This window comes from Fistularia commersonii, chromosome 9 (assembly GCF_037954325.1).
Source record: "Fistularia commersonii isolate RoL2024-O1a breed Wild chromosome 9, RoL_Fcom_v1.0, whole genome shotgun sequence".
Lineage (NCBI taxonomy): Eukaryota > Metazoa > Chordata > Actinopteri > Syngnathiformes > Fistulariidae > Fistularia > Fistularia commersonii.
In genome coordinates, this window is record NC_141292.1 from 12,989,977 (window position 1) to 13,014,356 (window position 24,380).

General features: G+C 39.3%; 1 protein-coding gene across 3 annotated transcripts in view; it reads left to right on the plus strand.

Moving 5' to 3' along the window:
• Positions 1-503: 503 nt before the first annotated feature.
• The window catches only part of plppr1 (phospholipid phosphatase related 1), a 39,881-nt gene continuing 16,004 nt past the window's right edge, over positions 504-24,380 (plus strand). The window contains exons 1-3 of one of the 3 annotated variants that reach the window (XM_086152544.1): positions 506-632; positions 14,785-14,893; positions 18,091-18,200. In XM_086152544.1, coding sequence (XP_086008670.1) covers positions 18,102-18,200 — 99 coding nt within the window. In that variant the 5' untranslated portion in view covers positions 506-632; positions 14,785-14,893; positions 18,091-18,101. Of the gene's footprint in view, positions 633-14,784; positions 14,894-18,090; positions 18,201-24,380 lie in introns of all 3 variants that reach the window. The other 2 variants (XM_086152545.1, XM_086152546.1) reach the window with 2 other exon arrangements.

Consider the following 24,380-nt stretch of genomic DNA (forward strand, 5'->3'; position numbering starts at 1 on the left):
TATGGACACTTTGTCGACTTCATTTGACCAAAAACATGTTTCTGGACAGTTGGATGAAAACAGACAAAAAATAGTCATTATCATTATTGTCGTTGTTGTTGCAGGCCCTATGCGCCCCCTTAGTCCAATTAATAAATGGATGAAAGGATAAATTAATTAATGATGAATGACTAATATTAATAATTATTACTAATATTAATAATTATTATTGTTTATGGAATTTCTATTATAATTTTTTTTATATATTTTTCTTTGTATTTTTTCTTTATATTTTTTTATATTTTTTCATAAATTATTTTTATATAGAATTAATCCTAGGCATTTTTTATTCAATCCTAGTGTGTCAAGATGTTTCCGACCCCTGTTAGTGGAAGGACGAGTCTTTGCAGGCCAGGGTTCTCGCAGAGTTAACTCCGCTCCAGTGGGCGCGACGGCGCGTCCCCCTTTTCCTTCCCCGCCCTCCGACGACGAAACCCGGCCGTCATCCGCGCTGCACGACCCCCTCCACGCCCCCCCATCACAAACCCTGGGGGGGGGGGGTTTGCACACAAGTGTCAGCGGCGCTCCTTTCTCCTGTTTCTCCTCCACGATGGATACTCCTTTTCCTTGGAATTCCACCCCATCCCGCCGCGGTAAGGTTGCGTGACGCCTGCGGACGCTGCGGGAGAGAAACGCGGGGGGGGGGGGTCGGAATCGTAGCTATTGTCTTTTTGCGAAGCAAGTTGTAAAAGTCCGATTGCATTAACGCCTGCGATGCAGGGGCGTGGGTTTTATTTGATTTAATTTATTTGTTTGGTTTGTTTATTTGGACGAGTTACAGCACCGCGATCGGATTTACAGATTTTAAAAGAAATATAATAACGTGAACAGACGCGTTTCTCTTGAGACAATAGTAGCCGCCAAGGAGCGCCGCACGCCTCCTCCAATTGGATCATCGCAGACGACCGTTAAGATCAATGAATTGAAAATAAAAAGTAAAAAATAAAAAAATAAAATACTCATCCACCTGGGTTAAGAAAAAAAAAACAAAAAAAAAAAGACTGGTTGTTTTCTCATCTACCTCCCCCTCAAACCTCTAACCCCCCATTTGGAGGGGCAAGTGGATGCTTCTCATCTCTCACACACTAAAATGACTCCTCAGTTGGAGTCCAAGATGGGTGACAGCGAGTAATGTTATGTTAGAAGAGGACTCAGTTGAGAATGTGCCACTGCCTCTTATATCAGCCTGTAAAAGAAAATTGGACTATTAGCGCCTTGTCCCTCCGTGCAATCTAATATTTGGAAAGGACATGTAGCCGTATTGTGTAAACGATGTGAACATGAGGTGTGCGTTTTTCATTTTAGCACAAGTGGGAGCACAAGTGGTTGGAATTGAAGATGAATAGGCAAAGTGTGTCATGTGGAATCGCTACGCTGATCACCTGCGACTATAACCAGCCCTCTGCAGCAAATATTGATTTTTTTCTGTTGGTGAAAAGAAGTCTCAGACAGGGATTAGGATTTCCCTGTCTGCTATGTTACCAACGTAAAAAAAAAAAAAAAATCTCATTGCATAGTGCATTCCATCTGATTTGTCTTCCCTAAACTGGAAGTTGTCATCGTGCATTTTCTATGTGTGGGTAAATGTAGCCTCTACTAATGCAGAAAATGTGTTACCGTGTAAAGCAATGGCAGGTGGTTGGTCGTCAGGTTCTCCTGGCTTACAGAATCAAAGATGTCTCTTGGTTTACGCTCGCCCAAAATGTGCAAATATGAATGCATTTACACCGTAAAACATGTTTCTGAGATTAATATGCACACATAGATATCCAGTCGTTGATGATTTAAGTCAAATGCCTGTTATGGAAGAGTTTTTTCTCCTCAAAAGTGGAATAATTGTTTTCTCTGGGTTCTCCGGGTTTCCTCCTACAGTCCAAAAACACACACGAGCTAAATTGAGGACTAAATTTGTTTAGAGGGGTCGAATGAAAGAGTGAATTGTTTTTACGTGTTCATGTCAGGTAATAGACTGGTGACTGATACAGTATGTGTGAGTGTGTTTGTGTGTGTGTGTGTGCACCCCGCCTCGTGCCCAGTGGCAGATGGGATTGGCTCGAGCCCCAAAAACAGACCCCGTATGCTGGATAGACGAAACAAACGGCGAATGAATGAAAGAATGAACATGAGACAGACTAAGATCACCAGTGACATCACCACTTGTGATGTTGATGTTTTCAGGTGATCATCAGTTACGTCAACCTTTTCTTATTAAATCAGAATTACACGGCGTATTCAAGAAAAATTGATAATATCTGAAAAATGACAAACTCTGAATCATCTTTGTGGATGCAACTCAACAATTGATCTATTGATTATTGCTTGACCAATCAATGATCTATCTATCTATCTATCCATCTATCTATCTATCTATCCATCTAATGTATGCATTAACTAATATAACTGTATTGTGATTCATATAGTATGTAATGTGTGTCTGTTCTCTGTGCAAATCAAAGTAATTTTGATACATGCAACCATCGGCTTCAGAAGCGTGTGTGTGTGTGTGTGTGAGTGTGTGTGTGTGTGTGTCTGTGTGTGTGTGTGTGTGTGTGTGTGTGTGTGTGTGCATGTATGATGCCAAATATACCAGACCGACAAAATATTGTGAGTCGTGCAAGAAGCAATGACCAGGGTGAGCAGGAACTCACATTTGACATAAGATTTTCAAGGCACCCTGTGTTTGATCACCAACATGGAAATTACCTCTCTCTCTCTCTCTCTCTCTCTCTCTCTCTCTCTCTCTCTCTCTCTCTCTCTCTCTCTCTCTCTCTCTCTCTCTCTCTCTCTCTGTGCACACACACACACACACACACACACACACACACACACACACACACAGGTCTGTGTTCCATTGATGACTGGTATTTGGACACCACTAAATGTGGGGGAAGGTTATATGTGTACTGGGGGCGTCCTGAGTGGGTAATAGATCTTTCACGGTGACGTCTCAAGGGAACCCATTAGCAAGCTATTGTCATTTCAGAAGGTTGATAAATACAAGTGGTTTTCACGATGACGCGCCATCTTCATTCACATTCAGAAAAACTGATTTTTTATTTATTATTAACAACTTTGAAATTGTGCCAAGAAGCGGAGTGACCTTTTCAGCTCAGACCAGTGTTTATAATTGGTCAGACAGTGAGTGGGAGTGAATGGAGAAACTCTCATTGCTGCATCGAAACATCCGCTGGCTAAGAATCACAGTTATATTGTTTTTTTGATAGTACAAATAGGAAATCTTGTATGCTGATTACATTCAGTGAAAACCTCCAATGCCACTGATCCTGACCAGTGTTCTTCCGCAATAAACCTTTTGCATTTTGATAGAAAATGCGCATTATTACACAGACATAAAAAGTGAGGATACATAATACACAATTTAAAAGTTCTTACTTAAACAGTAGATGTATCTGAGTAAAAGGTGCAGGTTATGGGGTAACACATTTTCTTGCTCTGTTGTTCAAATCTGTGTTGATTTTGTGATTTGTCTTAGTTACTGTTGCTAAGTCAGACATGCTGCCAGAGCTGTTAGTATAAGCGTGGCGTGAAAATCCCTAGAGAAATATTGTGTGAAATTTGGAAAAGCAACCACGCAATTATAGACAGAAGCAGACATTAGAGTTTACATTGTGCTTTCGAGGGATATTAATCATTAGATTACATTAAATCTAACATATTAACCTTGTCGCTGCTAATGCATACCCTGGCCACATTAGCTTAGCTGGCTAGCTTGCTAACATGGCTATCTAATTGGTATTTACATTCGCATCCATAGAGCGAAACGTTAACATCTGCTAACAATAGCATCATATTATTTTACATATGAACATATCTACAATAAAAGTCAACGAATAGCTCTTAGAAATAAAGAAAACCTCAAAGTGTGACGCTGGAGCCAATAGAGATCTGTTGTTACATTGTGCTGCAGTTTGCGTCATCGGGGCCCAGCTAAGCAAAGGGTTAATTAGGTATTGATATTGTATCCAGCGTCCTTCAGGTGACTTGTAAATGGCCAGATAAACATCCGCGGCTGGGTCATAACAATGTAAATAATCACAGTAAAAACACACACAAAATAAATGTTGTGTATTTTATTTGTTTTCTTTTTGGACTGGACTACCCACTTATGTTTCTGTGTGCAGGATAACATTGCGTACTTGCCACACCCAAACAGATGTCGATTTTACATATTGTAATGGATGGTTGAGCGGAAAACCCAAATTTAAGAATTGGAAAGTCATTAAAAGTAAAGTTGTAAATGTACTGTAATGAAAAATGTTCCTGTAATGGATTTTTAAAATTGCAAACACTGACTGGGGTAGCACTATGTAGTAGTCTATCAGAATAGGATATAATTGCAGACTACAAGTTTTACAGTGCAGCAAGATATGGTTGACTATGCTAAATAGAAATAGAAAATATAAACACAAGAACGAGCATTGTGCCACTTTGTGTGCGTGCTACCATCTTGCTCTTCCTAGCACTTCGACCTCACAACACGAAAGGTCCAATTCTGACAGAGTCCTTTCTATGTGAATTTTGTATTTACACACCCCTTCCCAGGTCTGTGTGGGTTTTCTCTGGTTTCCTCCCACAGTCCAAAGCATGCAGAAGATTCATTTGAGACCCTGAATTGCACAGACATGTGAATGAGAGAGTGAATAATTTTCTCTCTATGTGATCGACTGGCAACCGGTCCAGGGTGAACCCCGCCTCTCGCCCAATGACAACTGGCACTGGCTCCGGTCTCACTGTGACCCTGACTGTAGGGTTAGCGGTAAAGACAATGATTGAAATACTACACGCTAGACTAGACAGTGACTAAATTAATTTGCATTTTCTTAAATTAATCTTTAAAAAACAAGTCTGCATATATCAGGGTTACAAATAACTAAATATTTGGTCAAGCCGGTGAGGCAGGAGAACTGCGTGCCTCACTTAGCGACTCTTTGCAGCCATTTTACAATTGCTCAGTAAAAGAAACTAGTAACACGCATACAGTTGTTGCCAAAAAAATACTGTTCATCGGAAGTGTAGTTCATATCGCAAAAGTGTTTAAACATTTTAATAGTGACATACAGAGAGACAGCGATACCGTCTTAGTGCAGCGCACGCCAGCGGTCAGCCGTCATTGCGCAATCTACGTTGAGGCTTAACAGTCCGCTGCCTCACCTCATATCTGTTCTCAGTAAATGTAAAAATCCAGCAATTAAGAATAAAAAAACCAATCTAAAACTGGTGAAATTAAATGAAAAATACCTTTATATTGAAAATCACTGATAAATAGAACCATTTCATTCTTTTTTTTCCATTTGACGTTTTTTTCTTTCCAAGATTGGCAAATGAGGCACGGCCTCTCCTGCCTCCCCTGACTGCACATCACTGCCAAAAACCTTGCAGACTGTTTTTCCTCTTGATTTGACTTCAGGAAGATGTTTATGCCCTTGTTGATTATTCGTATAGTTTGTACATATACTTTTCCCCGTTGAAGCCTCTTAGACTTACATCCATTGTGTTGATCCCTAAAAAGAGTTTTCCAAATGCACAAATAGTAAAGACGGCTAGATTTATCAAGCTGATCGTAATTTTATAACAGTCCAAAAATGCTTACAAAATATCAACCTTTACCATCCTGCAGGGCTGTTATTGCCTCAGTGTAGTTGGACTGGGGAAGACTCGACATCAGAACTTGTTTTTAAGCATTTAGACTGGTCTAACCCCATTGCATTACTGGGAGACTGGGAGTTGCAAGAGGGGAGCGCAAATGATGGAAATGCAGGGAGAAAAGGGCAAGAGAGTAGAAGGAGACGGTAGCGGCGGAGGACAGATGGTGTCAGATGAGGAGTGAGAGGTTCGCTTTGAGAGCAGGAGAGAAATGCAAAGTGTCAAAGAAGAGACATGGGTGACAGATCGAAAGAGTTTTGTCAAGATGTATAAAATAGATGAGGAGAAGTAGAGTGGAATGAGGCCTGTAACATTTTCAAATCTTAGTTATGTAAAGTGCAATCATATATTTTCAGTCTATTATGTTAGTCATTGTCATTGCCATCTATGTTGGTCTCACAAATAATGAGACAAAGCAGTGAAGGCTTCAATAACATCATCTTTTTAAAGATGATGGTAAACAGCAAAGTAAGAATTTCATTGTACAGGGAAATATGTTTCCGCACTGTACTCATGACAATAAACACTTTGAATCTTGAGTCTTAAAAATTTAATTCATTCTTTCTTACCTCAATTCTCCATTGTTTGTCTTTTCTCCTGCTTTATTCATCGCATCACTTTCTCTTAGTAAGCTAAAAGTCACAAGGTTTCAATGAACACATATTGGACGTGGCTGTATGTGTGCGGTGTGTGTAAAGTCAAGAGTGAATGTGAACTTTGAAACTGTGCATTTGGATAAAGGGTTGTAACCCATTTAGTCCCCCTGAGCTGATGTTTTGACTTCCAGCGAAATAAATGACAAAGTAGCCCAGATTTACTATGTGCACTGTCAGGATTAAGTCTGTAGTGAGGAAAGTCTTAGTGCGAAAAAAAAACTGTATGAAAGAGGCTGATTTAGCAAAAATAATGCCAGTTTAAGAGAGCCAAAAGCAAAGTACGATAACAGCCTCTTTCCTGCCAAGGGATGATTTGCTTTATATTTTAATGTTTACATTTTTTAACTAAAACCAACCAAAAACCTACAAATTTACATCCAGAAAAGAGCACATGAACTCGTATTGTGTGACCGTGTGAGTGACAGGTGTCCAGCAAATCATACGATATGATACTATTACGCTACGCAGCCAATCACGACAATGACGGTACTTGCGCACGTGCTCTGCCCATACACGCTAAATAACAATAATAACAGTGAGGCGGAGTTAAGTGACCCTAATGCTAACATGCTAACTCCTTATTCCGGCGAAACGAGCGGGCAGTGAATGTGATACGTTCACTCACCAAACCAAAGTAAAATAGAAAAGTGGTTCTTTTAAGTTGGAATGGCTTTCAGAGTATGTGCAAATAGAAGAACAAGCGGTGAAACTTGGTGAGATCTTTTTTCTTTTTCGAGTGAGAAAGGTCTTCTCTGCAAAACATGCAGAGAAGCTAAAGTAGTAAGCAAGTTTTCTGATGGAAAAATATGGACTAAATGCAAGCTATGATCTCAGGTGTGATACTGGTGCGTGGCCACAGCGTGCACATCTAACGTTGCTCACAGTGGTCTTCAGTGTGCTCAGGGGGGTTGTCTGTATGCCCAGACATACGAAAAATTAGAGGGAACACTGTCTGTGGTAGCCAACATAGGTACCTTCTCACCTGCTAGTCTGTCAACAAAGTCCCTCTAGAAATAACATACATCTTAAGAGTTCAGCTGCATCACGGAAGTATCTACTCTGTGTCACATGACATACTCAAGGAGTCTGTTTTCAGTTGAAGCTGGATCAGTCAATTCTCAAGCCTAGATAGATGCAGAGCCTCCGTCAGGAAGGGCATCCGGTGTAAAACTTGTGGAAAAAGTTGGAGGATTCCAAGTACTTCAGGTCAACAGTCCAGAGCAATGGAGAGTGTGGAAAAGAGGTAAAGAAACGGGTTTAAGCAGGTTTGTACGGATGCAGAAAAGTGTTGGGTGCTATGCGATAGAAGACTATCACCTAGATTTAAAGGAAAGGTGTACACGACAGTGGTGAGACCAGCGATGGTGTACAGTCTAGAACAGCGGCGGGCAAACTTTTTGGCTCAGGGGCCGCATTGACTTTAAAAATTTGACGGACGGGCCGGGTCACCGCCAAGATACAAATACATATTGAAAAAAAAAAACCATTTGTGAACAGCACATATCAGACTCATCTGACATTTGTCTGACATTTGCTTTGAAAATAAAACCAGTTTGGTTTTGAAGGCTCTGACGTTTGCTTGTATTTTATGCACTAACTGGTTTTTCCCTTGTAGCTTCACGTCCAGCTCATTCATGTGTGTCAGCATGTCCACAGTAAAGGCTAAATCACAAAGCCAATTTGTGTCATTCAGCTCAAGAAAATTCTCAAGTGGCTACAAAAATGAAATAATCTCCTGTTTGAGCTCCCACATTCATTGTTCCAATCATTCAATCATTCACATAAAGTATGAATTCTGTACCAATCTTTGGCGGGCCGGATTAAAAAGACCAACGGGCTGGATGTGGCCCGCGGGCCGTAGTTTGCCCAACCCTGGTCTGGTAACAGTGACAATGTCGAAAAGACAGGAAGCAGAGCTGGAGGTCGCAGAGATGATGATGTTGAGGTTCTCTTTGGGAGTGACCAGGATGGATAAGATCAGGAATGAGTCTATCAGCACGTTAGATGTTTTGGAGAGAAGGTCAGAGAAGCCAGACTGAGATGGTTGGGTCATGTACAGAAGAGGCATAGTGAATGTATTGGTGGTCGGATGCTGGAATTGGAGCTGCCAGGCAGGAGGTCTCAAGAAAGACCAAAGAGAAGATTTATGGACGTAGTGAGAGAGGATATGAAGGTAGTTGGTGTGAAAGAGGAGGATACAGAGAATAAGGTTAGATGGAGAAGGTTGATTTGCTGTTGTGATCCCCGAAAGGAAAAGAAGTCAATTTTTTTCATGACAAACAGCACAATAAAAAGGAAAAATGCTTGATAAATGAATTACTAAAGCTACAACTTAACAACATACATCTTTTAATGTGTGAAAGAAGCAAAAACATTAGATTGTCCAAAGAGCATGAGTATATATGTCCGGATGAACACCGTGGTGGGATTTGAAGCTGCGGAGCAAAACGGCTGTTTTTTCAGAGCTCTCGTCCAGAGCTATCACATCTCGAGAAAATGATTACGCCTTTCTGAGCAGAGAGGATGAAAATGACGAAACCCGAAGCGACACGTGGGTTTTTTCATCTGACGAGTTTTGCACCTGGGAAGTCTATCTGACCGCATTTCATAAGACTACAATTAAGCTGCTCTCGGAGATGGTATGTAAAACCTTCTCTATTTTGATGTTTAGTACACCTTATGTAACTATGATGTTATAAAGGTTAAGTAAAAAAGAACATCCGGTTAGGATTTAAATATGATGCGATGCAAATATTTAACATTGGAACTTCTGGGTGACCGGACAAATCAGCGTGAACCCCGTTACATTTCCATTAGAGCGTTCAATCAGAATTCATAATACAATTGTCCGTTGGTACTTTTACCCTGTTCCGTTGGGCCATCATGAAAAAAATGAAATGAAATGACAATTTGGTAACACATTTTCTTGATGAATTGCAATTTTTATTTTGGAAATATTCCGGTCAGACAAACAAAGTCATACAGAATTATCACACACAGCAACCTAACACCACTTTCCACACAAGGGTCATTCAAATGATGAGGCGGTCTTGTTCCCATGGTGAATTACCATAGCAATAATAAATCGAGCCGTGTCAAACAAACAACAAACAAAAACATTTTCAGTCCCATTCTTCGCAAACCATAAAACTTCAACCCGGTTTGACGCACGTATGAGTTTTGACCTTTCTCCCGTAATCTAGATGACATCCTTTCAGATGGGACGACTTTTCCAAATTGAATTGTCCAACCTTTCAGCGAAGCTTCTCCGGGGTTCTTCGGACTCGCGAGAATGATTTATTATCCGCTCAGTCATTATCCATTGTTGCGGTGAAAATGAAAAGACTGGCAATATTTTACTGTCACCCAATAAGTACAACTTGGAACAGAATTCATTGGTAATCTTATCAGTTATTGACTAATCTTCGGGCTGGACCATATCGAGTGCACTTAATGTACCTTTGTCCAATTCACATTTTCAGCAGAAACATTGATTTTTCAAGCCAAGTCTAAAAAGTCTGCTTGGAGTCCAGTAGAATCTGAGTAGAATTTTCAACTGAAATAGACCTGAGGTCTCTTGACATTATCAAAGAGTTACCACATATCTGAGCCTGTTCCTGCTCCTCATATAACACCCCCTAATTCCTTTCCCCGGAGTCTGAGAGTACTCGATCCCTGTCACATCCCATCAGCAATCCATAATATTTTGCTACTTCGTGACCTCCCGCCTATACAGAGCCTGAAGAACTGTATCTATTTTTTTGTTTGCTCCTGGGGGTGGATGTGAAATTAGCCCAAACAGCGCAGTTGTTAATTTTTTTTTTTTTTGGTCATTGAATGATGTACATTATTAATATTATTCCTGGATGAATTTGCTATCAAGAGAATTCCTTGTGTGAAAAACATTTTTTTTTTTTTTTTACGGTATGTTATGCTATGATTAGAAATCTACCTTGAGAGTGAAATTGAGGTTCAGCGAGAAAAAACTTTGTCTTTTGGAGCGTATTTTTATACTCACCACATCAGTTTACAGAGTATGAGCGGTCTGCAAAGGAAACGAACAAAGCGAAGAGGAGAAAGCAGAGCTTCTGAAGTGGGATAATACAGGAGGGGACTTAAAGAGATGACAGGGCAGCTCCAAGAAGGACACGGGCTACAGAAAACTGGAGAGAACAAGAAGAGACAAAGAAAATGATAAGAGGTGACAAATCAGGACAGCATCGGGAAACTTCGATAAGGAGGTGAGAGTCAAAGCAATCTGATCACATCATGGGAGGTGCAGGCGCAAAATTAGAGCTGCTGACATAAACTATGTAGACAGATGGTGTGTTTGCCAGGTTGGAGTAATGGGAAGATAAGTTTAGAGGAGGAACAAAGATGTGAAGATGTGAAGATAGGATATGATGGTTTAGACCAGGGGTGCGGACACTTTTTCGCCTTGTGAGCTACTTTTCAAATGACCATGTGAAAATGATCTGAATAAAAATGCTGAATCTATATTTATTTAGATATCTACTGAGAATACTTAACACAATAAATATTTGTTGATCTTGCATGACTGGATGAACCCTTATGGCACACTACAATAGAGAACTTTTTTGGGAAATACCTTATTCTGATGACTTGAATGGAGTCAGTAGCATAGTTGAAGTTAGCTGGGAGAAAAATGACTGCTGTCCTGACAGCTGGGATTTTAGTTCCTTCACCTTTTTCCTTCTCGGCTCACTTTTTGGAGGGAAGTCGGTGTCGTAGTTTTTATGAACGGTCTGAAAATGCCGCTCCGCATTTCCTTTTTCCGGCATAGCAATGACAGACCGGCAGAGGAGGCGAACGCACTTTGAAAATGACATGGTGGAAAAAAAAGTCCACCTCCCATTCCGTATAGAAGTGATACGTGTTAGTCTTTTTATTTGGTCCAGCTCCCTCACTCATTTTTATACCCATAAGTTTAGAAGACAGAAATTGGAGGCTTACTCACTAGCTTGCTAGGACTTCAGTGTCAGGAAAGTGTCTCAAGCCAATTGCAAAATAATAATAATAGGCCAAATCTGGGAAACCTAATCCACAATCAGTGACTGTTTCTTTGCAGTTTGTGCCAATTTATTTTCCATTCCAAATACGGTATTTCATTATTCAATCTCACCCCTTAAAATAACTGTCAGGAATTTTTAATGGTAGTGAATAAAGCACATCATATATCCTAGGGATGCAATTGATTTTTATTTAAAACTATTTCCCTCATAAAGATAAATACAGAGATGACTAGTATTTTACATTTTGTCTCTGCATTAAAGGCGTCAAATTAACTTTAATAATATCATCTCTTTGTGGGAGGATCCCCAGATATCTTTACCCCCGCTTAGGCCGTCTACATTAAAAATGTACCTGTCTGGACAATATTTTGTCGCTGGGGAAGATTCTGATTCATCACAATTCATTTTACACTGTGAGAATTTTTGAAAAGATATCATGGTCAACAAAGAGGGTATTGATACCACAAGTTCTGAAGCCAGCAAAGGAATATCATCTGCATATATCAACAATTTACGCCAGGTTCTGTATCAGTTATAATCAACCCCAACTGCAGCCTCTAGATCAGGGGTGTCAAACTCATTTTGGTCACATCAGGCCTAATTTGATGTCAAGCGGGCTGGACCTTTAAAATCATTACCTAGATGTAACACTAAGTCCAAATTTTTGCTTTGTTTTAGTGTAAAGGAGGTAAACAGGTGAATTATAATAATCTTTATATGTAATGAACTTTTCCTCTAATGACGAATCAATATTAAAAATGAATATTAAAAAAGAACTGATGAAATTACACCCTAAAAATATTGTTCTGTTAAAAGAGAAAATCTTGTCACTGTGGGACAATTTGCCACTATTAGAAAATGTATTGGTAGCATGTATAAGAGGGGGTATCATATATACAAGGCTAATGGTGGGTATTCTGGTTATTAAATCGATCTTTTTAATTTTGCCCATTTTTTTTTTTTTGCTATAGTTTTTGTGTTTTTTATAAAAATAAGAAAAGATTGTCTTAACTCCACGTTTTTTTCATCAAAAAATCATTTTGTTTACAAATTTTGAAGCAAAAAATACATTGCAAAGTCACTTTTTTATTTAAACCCACTGTGTAAAACCCCCAGATGCAGGTGAGAAAAAATGAACAAAACAAACAAAAAACAAAACGAACAAAACAAAATCATTTGATTTCAGGCAGGGGGCCACAAAATATAATTCTGAGGGCCACAATTGGCCGCGAGTCTGAGACTCCTGACTTTGAGGTTCCATCTATAAACAGAAGAAAAGCCGAGAGCCAAGAAATGAGCCTCCCCAACTCAAAATATGCCGGTATATATCAATTTGTTTATTCTGCTGCTTCAGGCTGATCATATAATAAATGCACCCTCTTCATGAAATCCTCTCCAAAATCAAATTGTTCTTAGGTTCTGAACTGAGGCTCTCCGTTCCAACCTAACAGACACTTTTTAAGTGTCGAGAGAAACAGCAGCAGTTGATGAATTTGAATTTGAGACGGCCCACGTAATATGAATAAATCGGCTAGTGTTAAACACGCCGCTACGCTTTGGAATTAAACCTCCCCTGATCCTCATGCACGAAAGAGGTCGTAACTTTCTCAAGTCTATGTGCAAGGATTTTAAACATCCTTGACATTTTTAAGAATTAGATCATTTAAGGCCTTTGATGAAGAAGGCGATAATTCATTAAATTTTACTATGGAAACGTTCAGGCCTTGGGCCCTTTCCATTTGCTAGTTATTTAATCACTTCAATAATTTCTTCATTTGTAATTGACCGATCAAGGTCTGCCTTTTTTGATTATTCAGTCTGAAAAAATTCCATAATTGCTCTATTCTGTTTTGAATGTGTTGCATATAATTTGACACAAAGCTTCAAATATATAATTGATGTCCACAGATATTACATTCGGTTCTCCTTCTGATCTGATTGACGCAATAATAGAAAACTGTTCCTTTTGTGTTAAGCAGCTTGCCAGAAATTTACCTGCCTTATCTTCTTTAGTGCAGAGAAAAACGTTGTTAATAATTTGGCTAAGCCTTGTCTTAATATTCCCACTTTCAAGTTGTTTTGCCATTTTAAATGACCAAAGCGATTTAAAAGTGTTAAGCACAACTTTAAGTGTTAAAGAAGCTTATCACTTTTCAAACTGTAATCTTAACCAACCATACCACATGACTTTAGGTTAATAACTATAACAAAATGGATTTTGACAACTCTTATTAAATACAGGAAAGCACTTAGTATCCCATCTACATTCTGTCAAAATACCTTCTCAATGTCACAAGGGAGTCAAAACATTTTGTTTAGTGTTTCTGTTGTGTTGATTCACTCTGCAAAGTCATCCAGGCTGCATCATTTGTCAAACGTCCTTTTCACCTTTATTGCATTTAAATTAAATTTAGCACATGGTGTAATGGGGCTTGCACGAATGTGTTATCAAGCTGAAAAAAAAAAATTGCCGTGACTCGGCACCAGGTTACCGAAGGCTGATAATGCTGGGACAAATGAAATGAATGTCTCGGAATTCTATTTGGAAGACGTACAGGAAAATGAAGGGAAAAAAAGGGAAAACTGTCTGGAAGCATTACTATCTATCTTACAGTTTTCATGTAGGGGCTCAGTTGACTGTGAGAATATAAACTAAGCTGTTTTAAGCCTTATCTACTGAAGTGGCTGGTGTAATAGTTTCGAGTGTTACTTTCCAAGGCGTTTTAAATTCAAACACCAACAGATGCTTGTTTGCTTGAATTGTCCAATTTAACAATATGCATGATACTGCTGGTCAAGGTATTGCCATCTAATGTCAGCTTCAATTTCCTATTGATTTTATTTTTCTGTTACACTAAAGCGCGAGCCATGAATAGGCAAAAATATATTTTATCACAAACAAGGTTGTTTTGGTCCATACTGTTTTTTACCCGTTGAGCTCGATGGGAGGACGTCATCAAGTGGTAGAAAGAGTACGTTGAGGACCTTCTTAACCCAAATGCCCTCAAGAGGCAGTGCTAGATGATTCTTACAAGCCCTCGCCCACATCCATGGTAGAGCTTAGTCAAGAAGACCCTCAGTGACAAGACAGCAGGTATGGATGAGATACATCCAGGAAGGCATTGGACGTAATTGGGCCGTCTTGTTTGAAATGCCTCTTGGCTGTCCCTGCAGAGGGATCCTGAGCAACGATTTCCGGGAGTAGCGGAAATCGGAGTCCGCCAAACATTTTATTCAAATGGAATTATGTGGATTAAATCTAGGTCTTCCCTTCACCAGAACCACTTCTTCGTTTTCATTGAGATCCTGGAGGGTTCATTCATCCTTTCTACTTTTGTTTTGTAAATCCGGGGAACATGTATGACTGTCTCATGGGAGGTTCTGTTCTGCAGATGCTGCAGGAGCACGCTGTCACGGTGATGTTACTACAAGCCATCCCGTCTGTACAAACGCCGTGAGAGCTGCGTCCTCGTTCTTGGCATCTCCTCAAACACATTTCTGGTGGGTTCTTAGCTCTGCCACCCTGGTCCAAATTTTTTCCCACATTTTTGAATACACATGAATCCAACATATTGTAGTGAATGGATAAATGGAGGCAGAAGATACAATCTTTCAGTCAGAAATGTAAACATGCAGCAGCACACAGGAGCTCTCATGCTGCACAGTATTGTATGCAAGATAACAGTTATGTTTTCGCATGGTATTCAATTAATGTCCCTTAGTGGCAATCAGTCATTATCATTTTGACATTCATGTTAAAATAATAATGATAAGAATCATTTTAATAAGCTTGCGTGCAGGTTTGTTATGCAATTAACAGATAATGGTGATACTGGTATCTTTTGAAAAGGTATGTTTATAAATGGCAGTGGTACGAACAATCTGCTCATGCACATGTTGAAAATGAAAAAGTCTATATGAACATGTTTACTATTTGAAAAGCTCAGTATTGAATCCATTTCAGTGTCACGGTGGTGCCTTGATTCCAACAAGGGGCTCTTTTGTTTGGAGTTTGCATATTCTCTCCTGGTCTGCATGTGTCTTCTGCGGGTTTCCTCCCATAATATGAAATACATATATATGTGTGTGTGTCTGGACAAATCTCCATCTCTCCATAATTTTGGGGGACTTGGCCAGTAAAACATCGAAGACCCCTGCTGGAGAGAAATGGTAATTGAGCTAAGGCCGCAAGGGAGTTATCAATTGCCACTTACAACTATACAACTATACATACATACATACATACATACATACATACATACATACATACATATATGCACGCAAGACATCCCTGAGACAGGTACACAATAGAAGTGTTGAAGATGCGGAGAATAAAAGCGTTCAACTGGCGGGAGCATCTGCACAGGCGATAGGCTGAAAGTCCAAAAGTCAGAATGGCGGTTGCAAGTGACAGCAATATCGGTAAGAGACACGAGAAGCACGAAGGATGATCGAGGGTCGAAAGAGGAGGTTCCAAAAATGAGGGGATTGAAGGCAACAGTGGTACCGATGGTGATGGAAGCACCATGCAAGAGTGGCTTCAGCATGTTTCAGATATAGCATCTGAGATATCCCCTGAAAAGTGCAGTCTTGGAGTCAGACGCTGACTTTATTGCCACCAATGCTTTTTCACTAACCTGTTAACAGACAAAATAATACAGCAACAATAGACTTAATACTTTGCATAATAGACCTAGCCTTCTCTACCTCTACCTGCCCCCCTTACAGATAGAGCTGTGCTGAATACACTCAGCAGGGTCTGTTGTTTAGGGATGTGATGGTTGAGGGAATCAGGCCACGGATGTGACGGCAACTCATGTCTATGATGATGGATGTGAAGCCAACAAGTCGGTAGTGGTTAATTTCAGTGCGTCCCTGCTTCTTGAGGACAGGGATTATGGTAGCCATTTTCCTGGGGTGGGCAAACTTTTTGGCTCAAGGGACACATTTACTTAAAATTTGACTGCACAAGATGCGATGCATGTAAAAAAAAAAAAAACGCATTTGTCAACAGTACGTATCAGGCTCGTCTGACATTGGTCTGAACATTGTCTGACATTTGCTTTGAAAATAAAACCAACTTGGTTTTGAAGGCTCTGACGTTTGCTTGCATTTTATGCACAAACCATTTTTTTTCCCTTGTAGCTTCACGTCCAGCTCATTCATGTGTGTCAGTATGTCCACAGTAAAGGCTAAATTACAGGAAAATTCTCAAGTGCTCTCAAGCAGCACCAAAAATGATCCATGCATTCATTGATCCAATCATTCACATCAAGAATGAATTCTATACCAATCTTTGGCCGTCTGGATTAAAAAGACCAACGGGCCAGATGTGGCCCGCGGGCCGTAGTTTGCCCACCCCTGGTATAGTGGCAGTGAGATGAACTTTGCAAAAGAGTTAGTAAAGAATGGGTGTTGACTCTTGTGCACGGTTCTTTAGCACCCTTGTTGATGTGCCTTGCCCAGCTCTCACCACCTGTTTAGTGGATACCCGACACTGTGTTTTCACAGTGAAGGGGAATAGTTTGTCATGGTCCGGTGAAGTGACGACATTTTTTGCACTCTGCTGAAAAATAGTTGTTGTAAAATGCACTGAACCCTCTAACAAACAGTCTGTTATTGAGAATATGGAGGCTTTTCATTCATAACCTGAAAATATCTGTACTTTCTGAAACACTTGTTTTGTTTTAGTTTGGAGAATCACATTCCAAGATATATTATTTCAGTTTCCCCCAATTACCTTGTTTTTAATATTTTGGTTGGCATATTTTCATTTGGTTAACCCAGTTCTTCCCTCTGTGTTTGTCTTGAGGTATTTATATTTATTTTGGGTGAGACAATAATTTGGAGTTAGTACATTTCCATCCAAACTGTTCCAGTCAGTGCATGCCATGGAGCCCTGGAGGCAGGTTTTGGTATCCCCTGACCACTGGGGTGATGTAGTATTGCAAACTGTGTCGTTTCAGTTGTTTTTACAGCGGAAGTAGACAAATGATGCTACGATCAGCAGCTCTTAGTGGTGGATATGTGGAATGGGTCAGAAGCACATGTCCGAGACATTTGCCTTTCTACTGTTGGAGCAATGGTGGTGCACATTCCAGTTCTCAGTTGTTAAGGTCCCCAACAATAAGTAGCAGTGCACCAGCGTGCTAAATTAGTATGTTGTTAGCATCCACAGCTATTAGTGCTTTGTTGATGAAAGTGCTGGGGGGGACACAGGGGCACAGTTAATACTTCCAGGAGGGAACTTCCAATGAACTATGAAGTGGTTGCACTAGTTTTCACTGACCAGATTAAGGTAAAGTTGTCCAGTTGTGTACTTATCCTGCATTTAGGGTCAAACTGGAACTGGAGCCTATCCCAGCTATCATTGGCCAAGCGGTCGGGTTCACCCTGGACCGGTCGGCAGCCGATCACACTGTCACATATACAGACTTTTAACCGTTTACTCTTGTTCACACATCTATGCGATTCAGGGTCAATTAATCAACTGCTTATTTTTGGATTGTCGGATAAAAACTGAGAACCCGGAGGAAACCCGAGCAGACACGGGGAGAACATGAGAACTCCACACAGAAAGACCAGCGACCTTCTTCTTGTTGGGCAGCAGCACTGATCACTAAGCCGCCGTCCCGCCAACTGGAATTAGGTCTTAGCCAAATAACGAGTGGTTAAATGAGATGTTTCTATCTTTTCAGATTGAGGTGACATGAATCCTAATAGGAGAAGTCTCCCAACGGGGGGCAAAATGGTGTTGAACAATACACTGCACAGCTACTCCATCATCCCATGTTTCATCTTGGTTGAGGTGAGAGATCGCATGTGTGGGTGAATGGCACGAAACAGTGTAAAAATTGATCACAAAAAAAAAATACCTGTCTTCTATACCCCCATTTTGTGACTATTTGTTTGCTTATCAATAATAATTGTTAAGTAATCCGATCCCAGTTTCTGGTTGATCTTGACACATATTATCTGTTACTTTTTAAGGTAGTCGATGCTATTACATCACTACTAGTAGAAGGTAGTAGTTTGTCCCTGCTTTCTCCATTATGAACAAGATGTTTTGCTGTTTTATGAAGTGGCCTAAATGACTGTCGGCTATGATTAATTCAATAATTTGTTTACAACAGATGTAAAACAGACGGTCGGAAATCAAATCTGGGGTCTCTTAAAGGCTATCAGCAAATGCATTGGACCGTCATTTGTATTCATCGCAGCACTAACTGCGCTCTTTTAGCTCTAGTCACATTGAACTCAATGTATTTTTATTTCTACCTTTCTTTTAAATCCATTAAGAATTATGTGTTTATTGAAACTGTGGTCAACTGTCATAACTCGATGGTCACTACCGGGGCTGGACAAAACAAACAAAAAAATTTAAATCCAGACCGGGCTCACTTGTCTCGGGTTCAGCTTCCGTTGTTGTCAAATAAACCGACGGTGAAAAATAATGATCACAGCTTAAGAATACCAAAAGTTACTGAAATTGTGTATTTTTTTGTCCAACACCCAGAGCAGGCTTTCAGTAAAGTGTAACGATTAATTAAGTAATAACTTTCATTACATCTCATCTCTTTAGGTTGGCTAACCCGTCCATTTGTTCACAGGTGACATTGAAGACATCTGATTCATCTTTCTGTCTCGGCATCTCCCTCCCCGCTTTCTTTTTTTAATTCTCTGTTTGTGATATTCTCGTGGCCTCATTTTGCTTTCAGCCCCTGGGTCTGCTTCTTACCTAAATCTCATCCCTCATCTCCTCCTATTTGTCATGGACAAACACAATGTGCGGTTCAATTTAACTGGAGTCTAGCGCGTTATGAACACACAACCATCAATTTGATGAGAAAACATCTCGGTTCTGCTTGTGCAGCGTTGCGCATCTTTCTCAGCTTTTGAATTCCACAATGAAAAATTAACCGAAGTGCACGCCGGCGATGGCACGTCTCGAGTACTCTAGCTTAACCTACTTATGGTTTGTTAAATGGAGTCACGAAGCTTTGCATAACCTCTTTCCATGGAGCTTTGTGTATAAATGCTCATAAGTGATATAAAATAATCTGTTTGCAATTTTCACTTTCTCCCTGAATTCCTGAGATTCTTTCTGCGTTTATGCAATATTATACGTAATCTATAAATCCTAATAAGCGGGAAACACCAGATGAGTCCTCTGGACCACCACAGAGTCTATTTGTTATGATAATGGAAGAAATAATGTACGTGAAAAGAGGTTATTAAACATTTACCGGATAGAAGGACAAACATGTGCAAATGTTAAATACACATTGCATTGTGTAGTTGCTCAGCATAAATAAATAATGCCGCAACTATACTTGTGCTAAATCTATGCTACGTCTAGACTTTTAATAGTATTTTCAGACCAGAGGGCAAAAGAGTCGAGCCTCTCTCGCATGAAGATACACCGAAGCCTGTTTCGCTTAATAGAAAAAGGCCTGCAGGAAATATAATGAAGTGCAATCAAATAAAAGAAAGGTCAGAAAAGGGTGAAATTATATGCACATTAATTGACATGAATGCATTGGGCAGAAGCACAGAAGGGTTTTCCCGAGCAGATGATTATTTAACACACAAATCTGAACAATTCCATCAATCTTACTACAGTCGCATCCCACTGTCTTTTCAAGGTTTTCAAGGTTCATGTGCACGTGATAAGCGCGGCTCTGATTCCAGATGTCCAATGTAGCCTCAAAAATAGGCAAAGGCTGCAAAATCGCTCGGCTACGACGATAGTCCCATGTCATTTCTTTCAGTTATGCCATTTTAGTGCGTCCCACCATTTTGGGGACAATAATCTATATCCTCAGCCGAGCCCTTCTCTGTTCCTATTTCAAAAATGAAATATCTGCATAATTGACTTAACTCTGTACTGACTCTATGAAGGATTCATCTCCTGAATCACGCTTCATAATTAAATGTACTTTTGGAACAACACGCTACCTAGTTCTTCTTTCGTTTATAAATTATTAAAGGGTTACAGCTTTAGCCTAGAGTTAAATGGTCTCTGAGCCTGAGTCAAACGCAAGGTTTCATCCATCGTGAAGGTTGTCTATGCAGCCGGGTTATGCAGCGTTTATGCCCATTACGATGTGCGATGTTCGTAAATGATTTTGACAGCATCCATCATGAACGTTAGAAATTGATGCTGATATTAAGTGAGGGAAATGTCGACCACAATAAAACCCTAGAGTGCTTAAGGTTCCTTATTTTAGCTTGACTGTCCAGTCCTGATTCTTATCTACTACTTTGTACTTGTGCTGCCCTCTGGTGTTTGTCTCTAAAAGCACAAGAACTATTACACGCGTAAAACAACTCAACAATATCTCAGTCTCTTATGCATAACAATAGAATTGTCATAATCTTATGTTTGTCGGTTGGTGCCCGTTTTGACGTGCTGTGACAGAGTAGCTTATTCACCATTTTATTGCAGCAGTTGACGTGTTTTGATTAAAATATCATATCAACATTCTTGACATATACAAACTGTAGCATAGAAAAAAAGCACATTCAAAAAAACTTTATTGTCTCTTACCTTTACTTATAAATAAAGTCCATACGCCGCTCCTTCGTAAGAAAAACATCGATAACTTGCTTGTAGAATTTTCCCATTCTTTCCTCAGTTTTTAAGTCTCTGTATGTCAATGGAAATCACTGCAATTTAAGACAGTCGTCCTTGATCTGTCCTGTTCCGACTGTATGTTTTAAGTCTTTTCAGTACCGAGAATGATCGCTCCGCCGATGCTGTCGTAGCCGGAACGGTGACCACCGGCCGGAGCAACTTTGCCGCCTCAGGAACAGTTTAAATGAGATCCTTCTGGGCCAAAAAGTTGAGCAGCTTCCCAAGAGATTTACATTCATCCCTCGCCGTTTGTTAGCTAAGCAGCCCGATGAGGTCAGCGAAAAATAACTGGGTGGCTGCACTTGACTTGCTAACTGTTTACTATAGCTCACTTAATGTCTCTCCGCACTCGTTTTATGATTACAAAAAACACATTACAGTTGTTGACGAAAAACATTTTTCACATCAGCTAAACTATGGAAATTTAGTTCATATATTGAAAGTGGTTTTTCAAAAGTGACATCCACAGAGACAGCAATACGGTTTCAGTCCATAGCATAGCATAGCATAGCAGCACAGTTAGCAGAATCATTGCGCATTCCATAGTGGGCTCAGCTGGTTGTCACGTCTTCATATGAAATTTTTTTAGCGATTCTAAAAAAAAAACAACTAAAAATGGTGAAGTTAAGTGGAAAATGAATACGAATCATTATAAATATAAACATTAAATTTATTTTTTCATTTTGAATTTTTTTCTTTCCCTGATGACAGGTGATGCTCGGCCTCTGATGCCTCTACTGACTGCGCGTCACTGCATTATACTTATAATTTTATTAAATTTTCCGCTGAACATTCATTCGTCAGTTCTTCACTGAGTCTCAGTGAGACACCTGATTAGATCAAAATGGCAGTGGAATGAAGTTTATCCAATACAGAAGAATACGACACCCCTCATCTAATGATGACTAATCAATTAATTGAATTGAATTAATTGAATTGATTAATTGAATTGCGGCTCAAATGTTGTTTCAAAAGCCACCGCTTTTGTTAAGTGATGGTCCCTCTAGGTCCGGGGTCTCGGACTCGCAGCCCTCGGAACAATATTTTGTGGCCCCCTGCCTGAAATCAAATCTTTGTGTTAGGGCGGCCCTTGTGATTTTTCTCATGTGCATCTGGGGGTTTTATACAGTGGGTTTCAAAAAAAAAAGGGGCATGGAAAAAATGAAAAAGTAACGTTGCAATGTATTTTTTGCTTCAAAAGATGAAAACAAAATGATTTATTGATGTTATAACGATCTTTTCTTTTCTTATTTCAATTAAAAACACAAAAGTGATTGCAAAAAAAAACAAAAAAACAGGCAAAATTAAAAAGATTGATTATTGACTTAATAGCCAGAATAGCCACCATTAACCTTGTACACATTATACCTCCTCTTATACTTGCCAACAATCAATTATCTAATAAATTCTAGTGGCAAAATTTCCCACAGTGACAAGATTTTCTCTTTTGACTCAACAATATTTTTAGGGTGTAATGTTATCAATTCTTTTTTAATATTAATTTTTAATAGTTATTCATCATGTATTTTTTAGAGAAACAGTACATTACATATAAAGATTTTTATAATTACCTGAATTCCTTTACACTCAAATCTTTTTTAATATTCATTTTTAATAAAAATTCGTCATGTGTTTTTTTTAGAGAAACAGTTAATTACATATAAAGATCTTTAGAATTTACCTGTTTACCTCCTTTACATTAAAACAAAGGAAACATTTGGACTTAGTTTTACATCTGGGTAATGATTTTACTGGTCCAGTAAAATTACATCAAATTATGCCGTATGTGGCCCCCAGACCAAAACGAGTTTGACACCCCTGCTCTAGGTTGGCATAGAAAGCTTCTAAGCTAAAAAAAAAAAGTAACTTGAGTGAGAACCTTTGCAGACAATGTAGGTGAAATGTTATGATATTATTATTGAAGCTATCCCGCTTGCCACAGGCTGGAAAATGGGTGTGATGTAAATCTTACTCTGGAGATGCTGCACCAATCTGGACTTGAACCCTAAGAGAAATTCCAACATGAATACAATGCCGATCACATGTGTGGCTGGAAAGCCTGGACTGAAATATCACGGAGAAATATGAATAGTCAATCAGTCAGTCAGTCAGATTTTATTCATATGGTGCCAAAGCACCAATCGCCGTGACGCTTTGCACGTAGAGCACGTCTGGACAGCACACTGTACAATGAGCAAGCGCTCGGCAACAGCGGCGGGAAAAAGTTGCCTTTAACTGGGCAGAAACCTTGTACAAATCCAAGCTCAATTCAGGTTGCAAAGCGGCTTTGTGACGCGACGTGGCGGCGTTGATACAACGGTGGATACAAGCCAACAATAGCCGACATGATGGATCTGTGGCTTTCCTTCCTGATATATTTCTCCATCACCGTCACATCGACAAGATTGGGATTTCAGCTAAAGCAAATATATTTTCACCTCCTACTGTTTTCACCTCATCATCCTAATTTTGTGTCTTAGAGCACAGAAACTGGCCTTCATCTTATTGGGCTAATTCATTTCAGCATAACATTACAACAGAATAATGCATATCCAATAAATTTTGTAGATTGTTCCGAAAGATTACATTTGAGAAGAAGAACCTGCTGTATCCATGTTTGATTTTTTTTTTTTCAGTGGTGTATCCCTGTCAGGAGACATACAGTGAAAGGGCAGACACCACCACTTTTGCTTATTAGACTAACAGCCCAAAGAGAATATTTAGTTACGTCTATTTATTTGCAGCGGCAGAAGGCCACCGATAATCTCCTTGATATGTCATACGAAAAGCGTTGACAATTTGAAACAAAAGCATTATACAGGTGTGTCAAAAAGCTCATAAAAAAAGATATTTTGGAAGAAATAATGACTTTGTCGAACGGCTACTGTACGTGACCGTCTGTCTGGTCTATTTACCCTTCTCGCAGATAATATACCCCGCCGAGCCAGCGGGAAGGCAGATTAAAGAAAAGCAGATTTCTTTCCAAATTTTTCAAAGGGACATACGTATTCAGACTGAGATATGAAAAGCAGCCTTTAGCCAGTGGATTGAGGATTTTATTTTAATCAAAATATTATTATAGGGCTGACCAACAGAAGAGAAAGACTTACCAAAATGCCTGGTCATTTTATTTTTGTTTTTATTTTTATTTTTATTTTTATTTTTATTTTTATTTTTATTTTTATTTTTATTTTTATTTTTATTCTTATTTTTATTTTTATTCTTATTTTTATTTTTATTTTTATTTTTATTTTTATTTTTTTATAATTATTTATTTATTGCATGATCAGTCCTTTATTTAACTGTATAATCTACTTCATGGTGAAAAAAACTCCCATTTCCCATTTTTGA